Below are 13,581 nucleotides of genomic sequence, written 5' to 3'. Positions count from 1 at the left end.
TATAGCTCAGTTGGTAGAGTGCTTGCCTTGCATTCACACTGCCCTGGGTTCAATCCCCAGCACCACCAAAATAATAATAATAATTTACAGAGGCTGGGGTTGTAGCTACGTGATGGAACACTTGCCTAGCATGTGTGAGGCATTGGGTTCGCTCCTCACATACAAATAAATAAAATAAGGGTATTGTGTTTATCTACAACTGAGAAAATATATATTTTTATATATTTTTTTAAAAAGATTTTTAGTAGTGGTTCATCACATAGAACTTCGGGATACCATCAGGCTTACTAATAACAAAAGTCCCAGGAGGAGAGGAAAGAAGGAGGATGTTTGAAGAAAACATCCTATAGTTATGGAAAATCTCTATACATCCAAGAAGCTAAATGGACTCCAGGAGGGATAGATGCAAAGAGCTACAACTAGACTTATCTTGGTGTTTTGCCTGGGAGAGCTATGGCTTGTCACCTGGCTGTGTGGATAGAAGTCTGGAAGTTATCTTTGCTTAGAAAGAGTGAAGATTTTGAATCCCTCTGTTTATGCTCTCAGTAGTATCCTATGCCACCAATTTCTGAGCTTTTCTGGGTTTCTGCAGGAATTAGGCCATTTCTGGTTTGCTCTCCCTACTTTACACTTTGGGTTCAAACTTTCCCCACTCTGTCAAAGCACTTGCCACCTGTAAGTCTGCTGTTTCCTAGAATTTTGTTGAAATCTCTTGCCTGCTATAAATCTTCTTTCCTCTTTTTTTTCATTCAAGGGTTTATACTTTTTAAAAGTTCTTTTATTGTCATTTAGATGGGATTTCAGGAGGTGATAGTGATAACACTTTGGATTCATTCTGCCAGATTTAACTGGAAGTTCTTTCTCATGTACCTTCCAGGCCCTCAGTTAAGTTGGTTGTTTTGTTAGTCGCTCACTGTGAAAGATAGCATGGTATAGTGGAAACACCATTCGACTTGAAATTAGTCAACTTTACTCTGTATCAGGTACTATAATAAGTAAGCATTTTATATTGGTTTCCTCAACTGATCTTCAGTTACTTGAAAAATAGGCACCATTACTCACCTTTTTTTCTTAACATTGGGGAAATGGATGTTTAAACAAATTGGGTAGCAGCCAAAAAGCTAGCTTGTGCAGGAGTTGATATTTAAACCAGGTAGCCTAACCCAAGATTCTATAGATACACTATTGTTTTAAACTGCCATCTCTGTCATCATTGCAACTTTTTTTTTTTTTCTGGTAGCAGGGATTGAACTCAAGGGCACTCAACTACTACTGAGCCACATCCCCAGCTCTAGTTGCTTAGGGCCTTGTTAAGTTGCTGAGGCTGGCTTTGAACTTGATCCTCCTGCCTTAGCCTCCTGAGCCACTGGGATTACAGTCATGTGCCACCACGCCTGGCCACTGCAATTCTCTTATAGGATTTTTGATTGCTTTTCAAATCATAGATTACCAAAATGTATACGAGACATGAACCTTGATAAATTCCTCAGTGGAGGAATTTAAAAAATTGTAACAATGATGCCTCTTTTCTTCTTTTTTAATATTTTATATATTTTTTAGTTTTAGATGGACACAGTGTCTTTATTTTTTATTTTTATGTGGTGCTAAGGATCGAACCTAGTGCCTCATGCATGGTAGGCAAGTGCTTTACCACTGAGCCACAACCCCCCACCCCCACCCTGCCGCTGATGCCTCTTTTCATGTTGCTGCTGCTATTGCTGCTTCAGTCTTTCTTTTTGGATACTGAACACATTTTCTCTTCATTGCCCATTTTAACCTTTACCATTCCCATGGAACCAGACAGGAAAAAATACAGCTATTTTTATGCAGTAATTCACATAAAACATGATCAGCCTTCAGACAGGTAAAAGGAAGTAGCAGTCTTGAGCAGAATTAATACATCTAGATGGTTAGTTTAACTATAGTTCTGTTTAAAAGGAAACTAGCAAAGTTAAATTGCTTATTGTTAGAAGTGCTAAATGGGCGCTTAACTAAAACATTGAAATGTTGACTTGAATAATCTTATAATTACTACATTATATAATGTGTCTGTTTATGGCTATAATAAACAAATTTTAATATTTTAAGTATTAAGTGAAAATTTTACTTGTTTTGAGTGACAACTTTTTTAAACTTAGCAGTTTCAAATAAAAGTCTTTATTCCTGAGAGGAATAGAGATGGATAGGAAGCCATGATTTCACTCTAAAGAGATTGGCAGTTAAGAGTTTTAGCCACAGATTTCCCCAGCCTAATTTAAGATAATTAAATAACTGTTGATAATCTTGAGTATAATAATTGTCAGTTTTTCTCTAGCAATCCCAAAATACATTATTGAAAAAAAATCAACAGGGAATTTGGCTCTTACTGCTTGGGTGCATGTGCTGCTTTGAGGAGGTAAGTTAACATACTAGTAGCCATGAACTTGGCTTGAAGCTTAACCCTCTTCAGGCAAAAGTAGAATTAAAGGACTGAATATGATTGTGCCAGCCTCCCAGCAACAGTGTTCTGTGTTTTCCTGTAGATTGGATCAATCTCAGAGATGGGCCCATCACTATATCTGACTCCTCTGATGAGGAAGGGATTCCAATGCTGGTCACCCCAGCTCCTCAGCAACATGAGGAAGAAGACCTGGATGATGATGTCATCCTGACAGAGGTGAGTTTTTTAAAACTTACCATGATATGAGGCATTATTGCAAATTAGTGGTCTGAATTCTTATGCCATTCTCTGGGTCTTGTAGAATAATTGAGAGCACCTCTTTGTACTTTCTTAGATTTCCGAGAACAGCCCCCTTTCCAAACTCTACTTATGTCCCCTTACTTTTGAAAGCTATATGTTTGGGTCTGTTTCTGTAGTTAACTTCTCTACCCTTGCTCCCTCTGAATGTTCATGCACTAGTCTGCACTGTTTTGTGATTATACATTATGTAAGGTTTTTCTGTCACACAGAGCTTTTCTCCCCTTATTACCATAGTTTCAGAGTCATTCTGGATATTCTTGTGCTTATGTTTTTACAATCAGGTTTTCTAGTTCTAAAATATAGATAAATAGGCAAATAGACAAATAGATAATCAGTCTGTCTAAATGAAAAAGTTTTGTCTTCCATATAGTATAGCCATCTTTTATATTCTTCCAGCAGAGCATTTTGAGTTTTTCTTAATACAGATCTCATACACTCTTTATTATTTATTCCTGGTCATTTTCTCCTTTTTGTTGCTTTTATGAATGACATCTTCCATTATGCCTTTTTGAACTTTTAAAAATTTTTAAATTCTTTGCTTTTTATATTAATTTCATACCTTTATTGTCCATAGTCAGTTGACTTAATGTGAATCTGCATCTCATCTATTTGCAAATAATGATACTTAAAAGAGTTTCTGGTTTTTCCATTTTTATACTTCTTTCTTTTCTAATGTATTGTAATACTTTCTCAAATTTTTTAAGTAGTAGTGGTGATAGGATTAGCCATGGATATGAATGCCTTTTAATATTTTTAATATTTCCTCCTTGAGTATGACAGTGCCTTTTTGCTTTAGATACTATTTTTAAAAAAAAAAAATTATGTCAAGGAAATAGTCATTTACTTCCACTTTATTTCAAGTATTTCCTATAAATGAATGTAAAATTCTGTCAAATTGAATTTCAGTATATTTGAAGGGTATCGTGTGATTTTCTTTTTTGATCTGTTGATATAGTAAATTATTCTGTCACTGGAGAAACTTCACTTAGTTATGGTATTGAAACATGATGGTGGGCTGGGGATGTGGCTCAAGTGGTAGCACGCTCGCCTGGCATGCGTGCGGCCCGGGTTCGATCCTCAGCACCACATACAAACAAAGATGTTGTGTCTGCCGAAAACTAAAAGATAAATATTAAAATTTTCTCTCTCTCTCTCTCCTCTCTCACTCTCTCTTTAAAAAAAAAAAAAGGCACTAAGCAACTCAGTGGAACACATAAAAATAAATGGAATAGGCTAGAGGTATGTGTCCATCTACAAATAAAAAAAAAAAAAAAGAAACATGATGGTAATATACTAGATGAATTCCATTTGCTAATGTTTTATTTGGGGTTTTCTCATCTTATAAGTGAGATTGAGCCATAGGTTTGAGTATATGTACCTGTGTACTCTTTTACAACTTTTTCTGGGGGGGAGGGGGTAGTGCATGGTGGTGATCAAACCCAAGGCCTCACATATGAGAGAAAAAGCTCTACCACTGAGCTACATTTTTTTAAAATATTTTTTTAAGACAGTCTCGCAAAATTACCAGGCTGGCTTTGAGCTTGGCTGCTTTCCTGCTTTAGTGTTCTGAGTAGCTAGGATTACAGGTGTGCCATTATAATGCCTTAACTTTTTTTAATAAACATGATCCTACTTGTGAAAAGAATGTTGTTTAAAACTTGTTTGTGGTTTAAAATGTATTTAATAGAATTAAACGCTTTCCCTTTCTATTTAATATATTTGTTTTTCCTCCTTTTGTTTTCTCACCATTATTTTTCCTTCCTTTTTTCTTCCTTCTTTACCAAAGAAACAGCTTTGAGATTTACCTTACAGTGCTGCTGTTTGTTTTCTTAATTTCTACTTTTGTTTTTAGTAATTTTTCTTCTGCTTAAGCTTATTTAATATTCTTTTTAGTGTTCATTTTATGGTCCTTTTACTAGTTTTCGTGGGTAATTCATTCTTTTTTTTTAAATTTTATTGTTCTGGTTACTTATTACCATGTAACTTATCACCTCAAAACAATGATTTATATCAATTACAGTCATTTTATTAGCTCACATAACTTTTGTGGAACAGGAATATGAAAAGAGGTCAACTGGATAATTCTGGCTGGGGGCTCTTGTTTGGCTGTGTGTCAGATGGTTGCTGGAGCTGGAGTAGGCAGGGACTGGGGCAGATGAACATGGGCAGGCATCACTGTCTGTTAGGGCCAGCCCATGTGATCTCTCTTTGTAACAACTTCATTGAGATATAACTTATATACAAGACCATTCATTTAAATTGTGTAATTCAGTGGTTTTAGCATATGAATGTTCAGAGTTGTGTAACCCTCACATGATCAATTTTAGAACATATATATCACACTAAAAAGACATTCTCTTACTGTTAGCAGTAACTGTTTTCTCCCAAATTGTGCCCACAACTCCCCAATCTGTGCAAACCTATGCCGTTTGCTTTCTATCTCTATAATTTGCCTATCATGGAAATTGCATATAAATGGAATCATACAATACATAGTCTTTTATGAGTGGCTCTTTATGCAGCATATTTTTAAACTATCCATGTTACAGTATATATCATACTTAATTCCTTTTTAAAAAGCAGCCTTTATTGAGGTACATTTCATATACTATGCAATTTCTCTATTTTAATCATGTGATTCAATAGCTTTTAGTATAAGCACATAGTTTTGCATCCATCACCATAGGCACTCTTAGAACATTTTCATTACCCCATGAAAAAATCCTATACCTCCCAATCCCTTGTTCTGTCCTATCATAATCATAATCAACCATTAATGTACCTTCTGTGTTCATTGCCTATTTTATTATTATGTGGTCCTTTGTGGCCATCTTCTTTAACTAACTAAGTATGTTTTCAAGGGTTAGCTGTGATGTAGCATGAATTAGTATTTTATTTGTTGATGAACAATATTCCATTTCTTTGCTTTACTTCCTTTTGTTTATCTTCTCATTGTCTGATTGACAGTTTTGGCTATTATGAGTATGAATCATGTTGCTATGAACATGCACATTACAAGTTTGTATGTGGACATATTTTTCATTTCTGTTGGCATATACCAAGAATTGCTGGATCATATGGTAACTATATTTAACCCCTACCAGATTTGTGGCCAGTGATGTTAAGCAGCATCCTTTGACTTAGTTTTAGATTTACTGGCCATTTTTGTATCTTTGTATTTTCAGAGAAATATCTGTGAAGACCTTTTGTATTTTATTTATTTTAATATTTTTTAGTTGTTGATGGACCTTTATTTTATTTATTTGTATGTGGTGCTGAGAATCGAACCCAGTGTATCACGCATGCTAGGCAAGTATGCTACCACTGAGCCATAACCCTAGCCCTATTTTTTGAATCAGGAATTGAACACAGTGGCACTCGACCACTGAGCCACATCATTAACCCTATTTTGTATTTTATTTAGAGACAGGGTCTCACTGAGTTGCTTAGTACCTCACTTCAGCTAAGGGTAGCTTTGAACCCTTGATCCTCCTGCCTCACCCTCCCCAGTCATTGGGATTACAGGTGTGTGCCACCGTACCCAGCCCATGCCTACTTATTTTTGATAGTAAGTCATTGTATATGAATATTTTGAAATTCTAGATTACATTTCCTTTCTCCACAGAGGACCTACACTTATTTCTTGAAGAAGATTAAGGGTATAGGAAATCTCACATTGAGGGAGATTTTTGTTTGTGTATTTTTGCTTTTTAACTTTGTTTATTTTTTTCATGTAGTGCTGAGGATCAAACCCAGTGCCTCAAACATATTAGGCAAGTACTTTACCACTGAGCCACAACCCCAACCCCCACTGAGGGACTTTTAAAACTATCCACACTAGGATTCATTTTCTGGGAGGTTTAATATATTTCTAGTATACCCTTACTTCAGTGGTATAATCCTCAAGAGCTTACCATATAGCTTGAGATTTACCAAGACCTTTTTTAGGGGGGCGGGGGGGTTCCTGTATTCTGATTTTTATGCCCTTAGCTCCTCAGTAAGTGTATCAAAGTTTCTGTTCATCTATTGATAATTCATCCAAGTCTGGGATTGACAGATGCATGTTTTGGGAACAAGTACCCCAAATGTAGGGGCCCATTTTGTTGGATTTCCTCTTCCTGGATCATGATTCCCCTATCTCTCTGAAGTCTTCAGGCAGCTGTTTTTGTTTTGCTTTGATTTGTTTCAATATTCTGACAAGGTTTTCTACTTTTACTCAGTAGAAGGGTTAAACCTGGTAATGCATCTGCAATTACGGGAGTCAGAAATCTCCTCTTAGATCTTTATTCAAGCTTTTTGAGTCACTGTGCTCTCAGTACCTCTTGATTATATAGTTAAGTACTTGGATTTTTTCTTGTAGTTCTGTTTAAAGAATCTTTGAAGTTGGTGGGAGGATCCTATTTACTTTAATAAATAGTGCCAAAATTGCTCTCCTAAGTACTAGTAGTCATTGATAATATGAGAGTTTTTGTATATCCACATTAGTGCTTTATACTATCTAAAAGTCTAATTGAGAAATTTTTTCTTGTTTTAATTTTTGTTCTCCTGATTACTAATGAAATTTATATTCTTTTTTTTTTTTTTTTTTTTAGTTGTTGATGGACTTTATTATCTTTATTTTTATGTGGTGCTGAGGTTCGAACCCAGTGCCTCATGCATGCTAGGCGAGCACGCTACCACTGAGCCACAACCCCAGCCCAGAAATTTACATTCTTTTCATGTTAATTGAACAACTTTGGTGTCTCTGCTGTATTGGCATTCTTTCATTAAACTGATGCTTCACATCTATAAATGGCTACTTTCATTTTTACAAACTGTAAAGTGTTATACTACAGTGTTAAGAATAATACTGGGGGGAAGACATTTTTGGTTTCCCTTTCTTTCCTGTTCTTTTACAGAAGCTCAGTATAAGCACATATTGAGGCATAGACATAGAAAATAAATTGAATTATTATTATTAAAATTTCATTTTTTCTTAGACAAATAAACCTCAGACATCACGACCCAATCTCATCAAACCAGCTGCCCAATGGCAAGATCTGAAAAGATTGGGAGAAGAAAGACCTAAAAAGTCTAGAGCAGCCTTTGAATCAGATAAGCGCAGCTACTTTTCAATGTGTAACTACTCATTGTTTGATTCTGGGACACAGGATGATTCTGAGGATGACTACGGTGAATTTCTGGATCTTGGGCCTCCTGGTGTCTCTGAATTCACTAAGCAAACTCACCAAACAAAAAGAGAGCCCAAACCTGGACCAAGTCATAACCAAGGAGCAAATGACATCAACCCTAAATCTGAACCAAAAATTATTATCTTGGGAAAAAGCGGCCTTCTTTTCCCAGAAAATGATCCTTTGGAAGCTCAGAACCAGTCATCTGAAGACTCAGAGACAGAGCTTTTATCAAATCTTGGAGAATCATCTGCTTTAGTAGATGATCAGGCCATTGAAGAAGACTGTTGGATAGACCATCCTTACTTCCAGTCTCTAAACCAACAGCCCCGTGAGAGAACAAATCAGGTTGTTCCCCAGGAGCGGCAGCCTGAAGCAGAACTGGGCCCCTTGTTATTTCAACATGAACTCCCAGGGCCAGCTTTTCCAAGACCAGAAGGCCAGCAGGATGGGATTCCAGGCTCTGCTTCTCCTCAGCCTGCCCATCCTCTAGGAGAGCTTGAAGACCAACAGTTAGCGACTGATGATGAAGAGCCAGGGCCAGCCTTTCCCCTGCCAGGATCTCAGGAGGCCAAATTGGAAAACCTCTGGGGGCAAGATACTGCTGAGGTAGATCAAGACCTTGTTGCACTGTTAGTGAAAGAAACAGTAAGTTGTTGTTGTTATTATTATTATTATAAAAATGTAGGCATTAAATATTGCTGAGTTTTCTTTCATTCAAAAAAAGAAAAATGACTTTTATTTTCATAAGAAGTACATATATCTCAATGTATAGAAAAAATAAACTGAAGAAATGAAAATGGAATCAGAATTCCTTAATCTATACTTAATCTTCAGGAAGCCTTCTAGGGTGGTAGCTACATACCATGGTGTTGCAATACTGCAAATCCCTGTTTTTCAAAGGCCTCAAGTTCACTCTAGATTCAAACCTTTACAGCAAATTTATTGAATTTCCTAGACCCATGCTGTCCAGTATGACAGCATGTACCCTCAGTTATATGTAAACTCCCAGATGTTTATGTTTACATGTCTTACAATTAAATAAAATTATAAATTAGGTTCCAGTGGCTGGGTCACATTTTAGTGTTAGTAGTCATGTGGGGCTCACAGCAAACAAAGTATGTTTTCATCATTGTGGTAGTTCTGTTGGACAGAACCACTATGAAGAGTAATGTAGGCCTTTTATGTCTAGAGTCAGCTGCTTTTTGCCTTCGATGAAGTCCCCATCCCTCCTTCTTCACCCAGGGTTTTTCCATCTGGCTTACTATGTGTGAGCCTCTTGAGGGCAGGCATGGGATTTTTATCTCATTTGTCTTTGGGCTCCTTTTGCCTGGGTAGTGGTACTCAGTATGTTTTATATAATGAATGGGTGTGCAAAATGAGACCATGGGCCAAATTCTGTGTATTCTGATGAACCTGGGAACCCAGTGCTTAATTTTAAGCCACGTACAGAACTGCTTTACAGCCCCTTTTTTAAAAAGTCCTTAGTCATTCATTTTTACACTTATTACCATTGGGTTTTAATTGCCATTTATTTCTAGTGAATGAAATATAGTATTCTTATTTCCTTCACAGGAAGCAAGATTTCCAGATGTAGCAAATGGGTATATTGAAGAAATAATTCACTTGAAGAATTATTATGATTTGAATGTGTAAGTATACCACCCTGCTGCTTTTTTTGGTGGTGGTAAATAGTACATAACATTAAATTATCATTTTAACCATTTTTAAGTGTACAGTTCAGTACATTAAGTAGATAATCATCATGCAGCAGTCACTACCAGCTATCTGCAGAACTCTTTTTTTATCTTTCCAAATTAAAACCTTGCACCTATTAAACAGTGACTCCATGTCCTCTTCTTTCCCAGTCCTTAGTATCTACCATTCTTTCTGTCTTAAGGAATTTAACTACTTTAGACCTGTCATGTAAGTGGAATCATATAGTATTTGTCCTTTTCCAACAGGCTCATTTCATTTAGCACTGTATCTTTTAATGATGGTAATTCTAACATTAGTCATATACAGACTGTTCTCTGGTTCTTGGAGAATCCATGATTATGTAATTATGATACCTGATTGTTCCTGAGCATTCACTGCTGGTGCTTTGATCATGATGTTTAAAGTTGTTTTCTTCCCTACAATAGTAACAGAAAATGTTTTGCAACCAATCTGCCTATAAATGCATGGGAAAAGTGTCCTGAAGAAAATAAAATGAAAAATAAGTCTATTTATTCTTTTGTTCTTTGTCTTCCTTCTAGTGTACCAAAGGGAAAGAGTTGCATATTTATTTTTTATTGGTTTACTTTGGTGTGGGGGATTGAACCCAAAGGCTCTTTAACCCTTAGCTATTTCCCTAGCCTTCTTTTTTTTTGGAGACAGAGTGTCACTAAGTTGCCTGGGTTATGCTGAGTTGCTGAGGCTAACCTTAAAATTGTGATTCTCCTACCTCAGCCTCCCGAGTTAGCGGGGTTACAGCTATACACCACCACACTAGGTTATAAATTTATAAAGAAACGTTGAATATTGAAGGTTAATCAAATTTTCAAAGAATTAATGTAGTTTTTTTTTTTTTTTTTAAACAAAAGAAGAAGTAGTATACTTAAACCCCTGTCCTCAAAAGCCAAGTAAGTCTTCTGTGGTTCTCAGCCAAGGGTACAAGTGGGTCTGTTCACCTCAGCTCCTTTTTTATTTGTACAACGACAGGTCGATGCCAGTAGTGGCCTTGCATAATTCTACCTTTGTGTCTGTCCAGAGGCAGCAAGTTGCCAAGTTTTAAACCAGGATTGGATTAAGATTTCTTAATCTATTTATCTTCTTAATTAATAGTAGGCCCTGCTTGTGTGTTTTTTTTTTTTAATATCACTGATTCCCCCACACACACATCATTTTTTACCATAAAAAATTGGTGAATACCCATATATTTACCACTTATATTATTATCTTGTATTCTGCTGTAAAGGTGATTTTTTTCGTTTTACTTCTTTCTATTTTTTTTCTAAATAACTATGAATTTAAGGAGTTTTAGGTCATGGTTTAGAAACAATTACAGTCATTTTCTTAATACTGAAATTGTTTCATTTTTAACCGAGGGAGTTTCTTAAGATGCAGCTATATCTTTTTGGTGTGAACTCATTAGACTCTGAGAACTTCCTTAGTTCCTCAGATAATATCATAGTGCCCTAGACTTGCCTTGAACTTCTTCTGCCTCAAACCTGAAATCTGTCAGTCTCTTAGAAACCCTAAATTTGGGGCTGGGGATGTGGCTCAAGCGGTAGCGCGCTCACCTGGCATGCGTGTGGCCTGGGTTCGATCCTCAGTACCACATACAAACAAAGATGTTGTATCCGTCAAAAACTGAAAAATAAATATTAAAAATTTAAAAAAAAAGAAACCCTAAATTTTTAGAATGAGGATTGAGATTTATAAACTAAGATCTCAGAATTGCTATCATTCTGTGTAGTCCTTTCACTTGGGTACGAAAAGGAGCTAGAGGTAAGTGCTTATTCTCTCTCATTTTCCTGCTAGACCTATCTATCTTAGAGGACCCACAATTGACATTGGACGAGAGAAGTGAGAACAGGGCTATTGGGAAGGAATTAGGGGTTGAGCACCCAGATGAAGATGGGTTACCCTACACATCATCAGGATTGAGGAAAAAGAAGGATAGAGAAGAGGGGAAGCCACAGTTGCCCTACAAGCAAAGATGCTTTCTTGCTTCTAAACCCCACCCTGGCTGTGGGTTCATACCTAGTACAGTCTGATCGTCCTGCTAATGGATGAAGAGCTTGCATAGTTAACTTTTTCATACTTTTCTTGATGAAGAATAGCTACTTTAGGCCCGAAGCTATAGCTCAGTGGCAGAAAGCTTGCCTAGCACGTGTGAGGCACTGGGTTCGATCCTTAGCACCACATAAAAATTAAAAAAAAAGCAATATCTACTTTTCTTCTAAATGCCCCAATTTGACACTGTTTAACCATTAGTAATTTCAGTGACTTCCTTGCATTGACACCCAACTAATGGGTAAATTTCAGAGAAGTTTGCATTTATCAGGATGTTCATTGTTTTGTAAACTAGCAAGCAAAAAAGAAATTCATTGTGATTATTTTTGTTTATTATTTGTTTAGTTTTTCTGGCTGCAAACATCTTGATTATTTGATGGGCCAGTTGTCCTTTATTTTCAAATACTACATTTCAATCAGTGGGCATAGTGTGGGGCTAGAAGCAGTACGAAAGTAACATCATGTGTTTTTGCAGACTTTGTAATTTTCTTCTGGAAAATCCAGATTATCCAAAGAGAGAAGATAGAATCATTATCAACCCCAGCAGCAGTCTGCTCGCCAGCCAGGATGATACAAAGGCAAGTGTCCTATGTGAGTTTTGCCATTTCTACTTGAAAATGCTGTGCCTTTTTCTTTATTCTTATGGAAAGGAAGATTTTTGTGTGGACATATTTTTAAAGACTGAACTATTTTCCCTAAGATAGGATCTCACATTGTACCAGTACTTTGGAATCCCTCACCCTGAGCCATTTTGAATTCCTCTAATTATTCCTTTAATCTTTCCTTTTCCACAAAGAGTTAAGCAAATCCTTCCTATCTTTAATCCTACAGAGGAAATTCCTTAACGTGGAATAAGAATTGGCCAGGATTGTTTGTATTGTTATAGTAGTATTATTTTAAGCATTTTATTATGAACATTTTCAGACACACTGAAAAGCTAAAATATTTTATATTAATAACCTGTATTCCCAACAGTGTTGCTACAAAAAAGTTAACATTTTATTAATCATTGTCTTTGTTATCTAAGCCAGCTTTCAGTATTTTGAATCATGGAGGAAGCTATAGTTCAAACCAATGCATTAAGCTCTAGTGATTGGTCGTCTGTTCCCCACAGTTTCATTTGACTTTTTTCCATGTTCTGAAGTAGGAAAAAAATTTTTTGATTTTTTTTTTTTTTTTCCTTCCCTCTAAACATTTTATGGGAGGAAGATGGCTGAAAGATTGGGTTCAAATCTCTAGCTGTATCTTACTCTAACTAGTATCTGGACTAGTTTAAGATCTCTGATCCACCATTTCTTCATCTCTGTTATGGAGCTGATAAACCCCCTCATAGAGTAATTATGAGAAAAATGAGATTATTCTTTTCTGTAACAGGTAATTCTTAAAATGATTTCTCTTTCATTAGGAAATGCACTATCTGGCCTCTAATTTTGTGCTTCTCTCTCGTTTCAGTTGCCTAAAATAGACTTTTTTGACTATTCCAAATTGACTCCTCTTGACCAGCGCTGCTTCATCCAAGCTGCAGACCTCCTGATGGCCGATTTCAAAATGCTCAGCAGTCAGGACATTAAGTGGGCCCTGCATGAGCTCAAAGGACACTATGCAATCACTCGAAAGGTACTCTACTTGATCTTCCTGTTGGTGTCATAACTTTTTGGCTACATTTCTTGTGATAAAGAAATGAAGAACTCAGCTTGGCAGAAATTGAGATGGTTTATGATGCAGAGAGCTAAGGAGTGTGTCAGGGTACAGATAAATAGGCAAAGGTATTTATTAAACAGAAAGAATTATTAGAGTAAAAGCAGGTAGGTTTCAGTTTGACCATGAAGACTAGAGGTTGATATACTTTATTATGGACTGCAGGATGAAATATGAAGGGCATGCTGACCC

At 36.4% G+C, this 13,581-nt stretch overlaps 1 protein-coding gene across 4 annotated transcripts in view; it reads left to right on the top strand.

The window, feature by feature from the left end:
- The window catches only part of Rnf216 (ring finger protein 216), a 136,934-nt gene that overhangs the window by 26,624 nt on the left and 96,729 nt on the right, over positions 1-13,581 (top strand). For 2 of the 4 annotated variants that reach the window (XM_027956218.2, XM_071605783.1), the window contains exons 3-7: positions 2,523-2,656; positions 7,720-8,559; positions 9,487-9,563; positions 12,167-12,269; positions 13,144-13,308. In XM_027956218.2, coding sequence (XP_027812019.2) covers positions 2,523-2,656; positions 7,720-8,559; positions 9,487-9,563; positions 12,167-12,269; positions 13,144-13,308 — 1,319 coding nt within the window. Of the gene's footprint in view, positions 1-2,325; positions 2,396-2,522; positions 2,657-7,719; positions 8,560-9,486; positions 9,564-12,166; positions 12,270-13,143; positions 13,309-13,581 lie in introns of those variants that run through there. The other 2 variants (XM_071605784.1, XM_027956219.2) reach the window with 2 other exon arrangements.

This window comes from Marmota flaviventris, chromosome 19, assembly GCF_047511675.1.
Source record: "Marmota flaviventris isolate mMarFla1 chromosome 19, mMarFla1.hap1, whole genome shotgun sequence".
Classification (NCBI taxonomy): Eukaryota; Metazoa; Chordata; class Mammalia; order Rodentia; family Sciuridae; genus Marmota; species Marmota flaviventris.
This window is presented reverse-complemented; position numbering and strand designations above follow the sequence as displayed.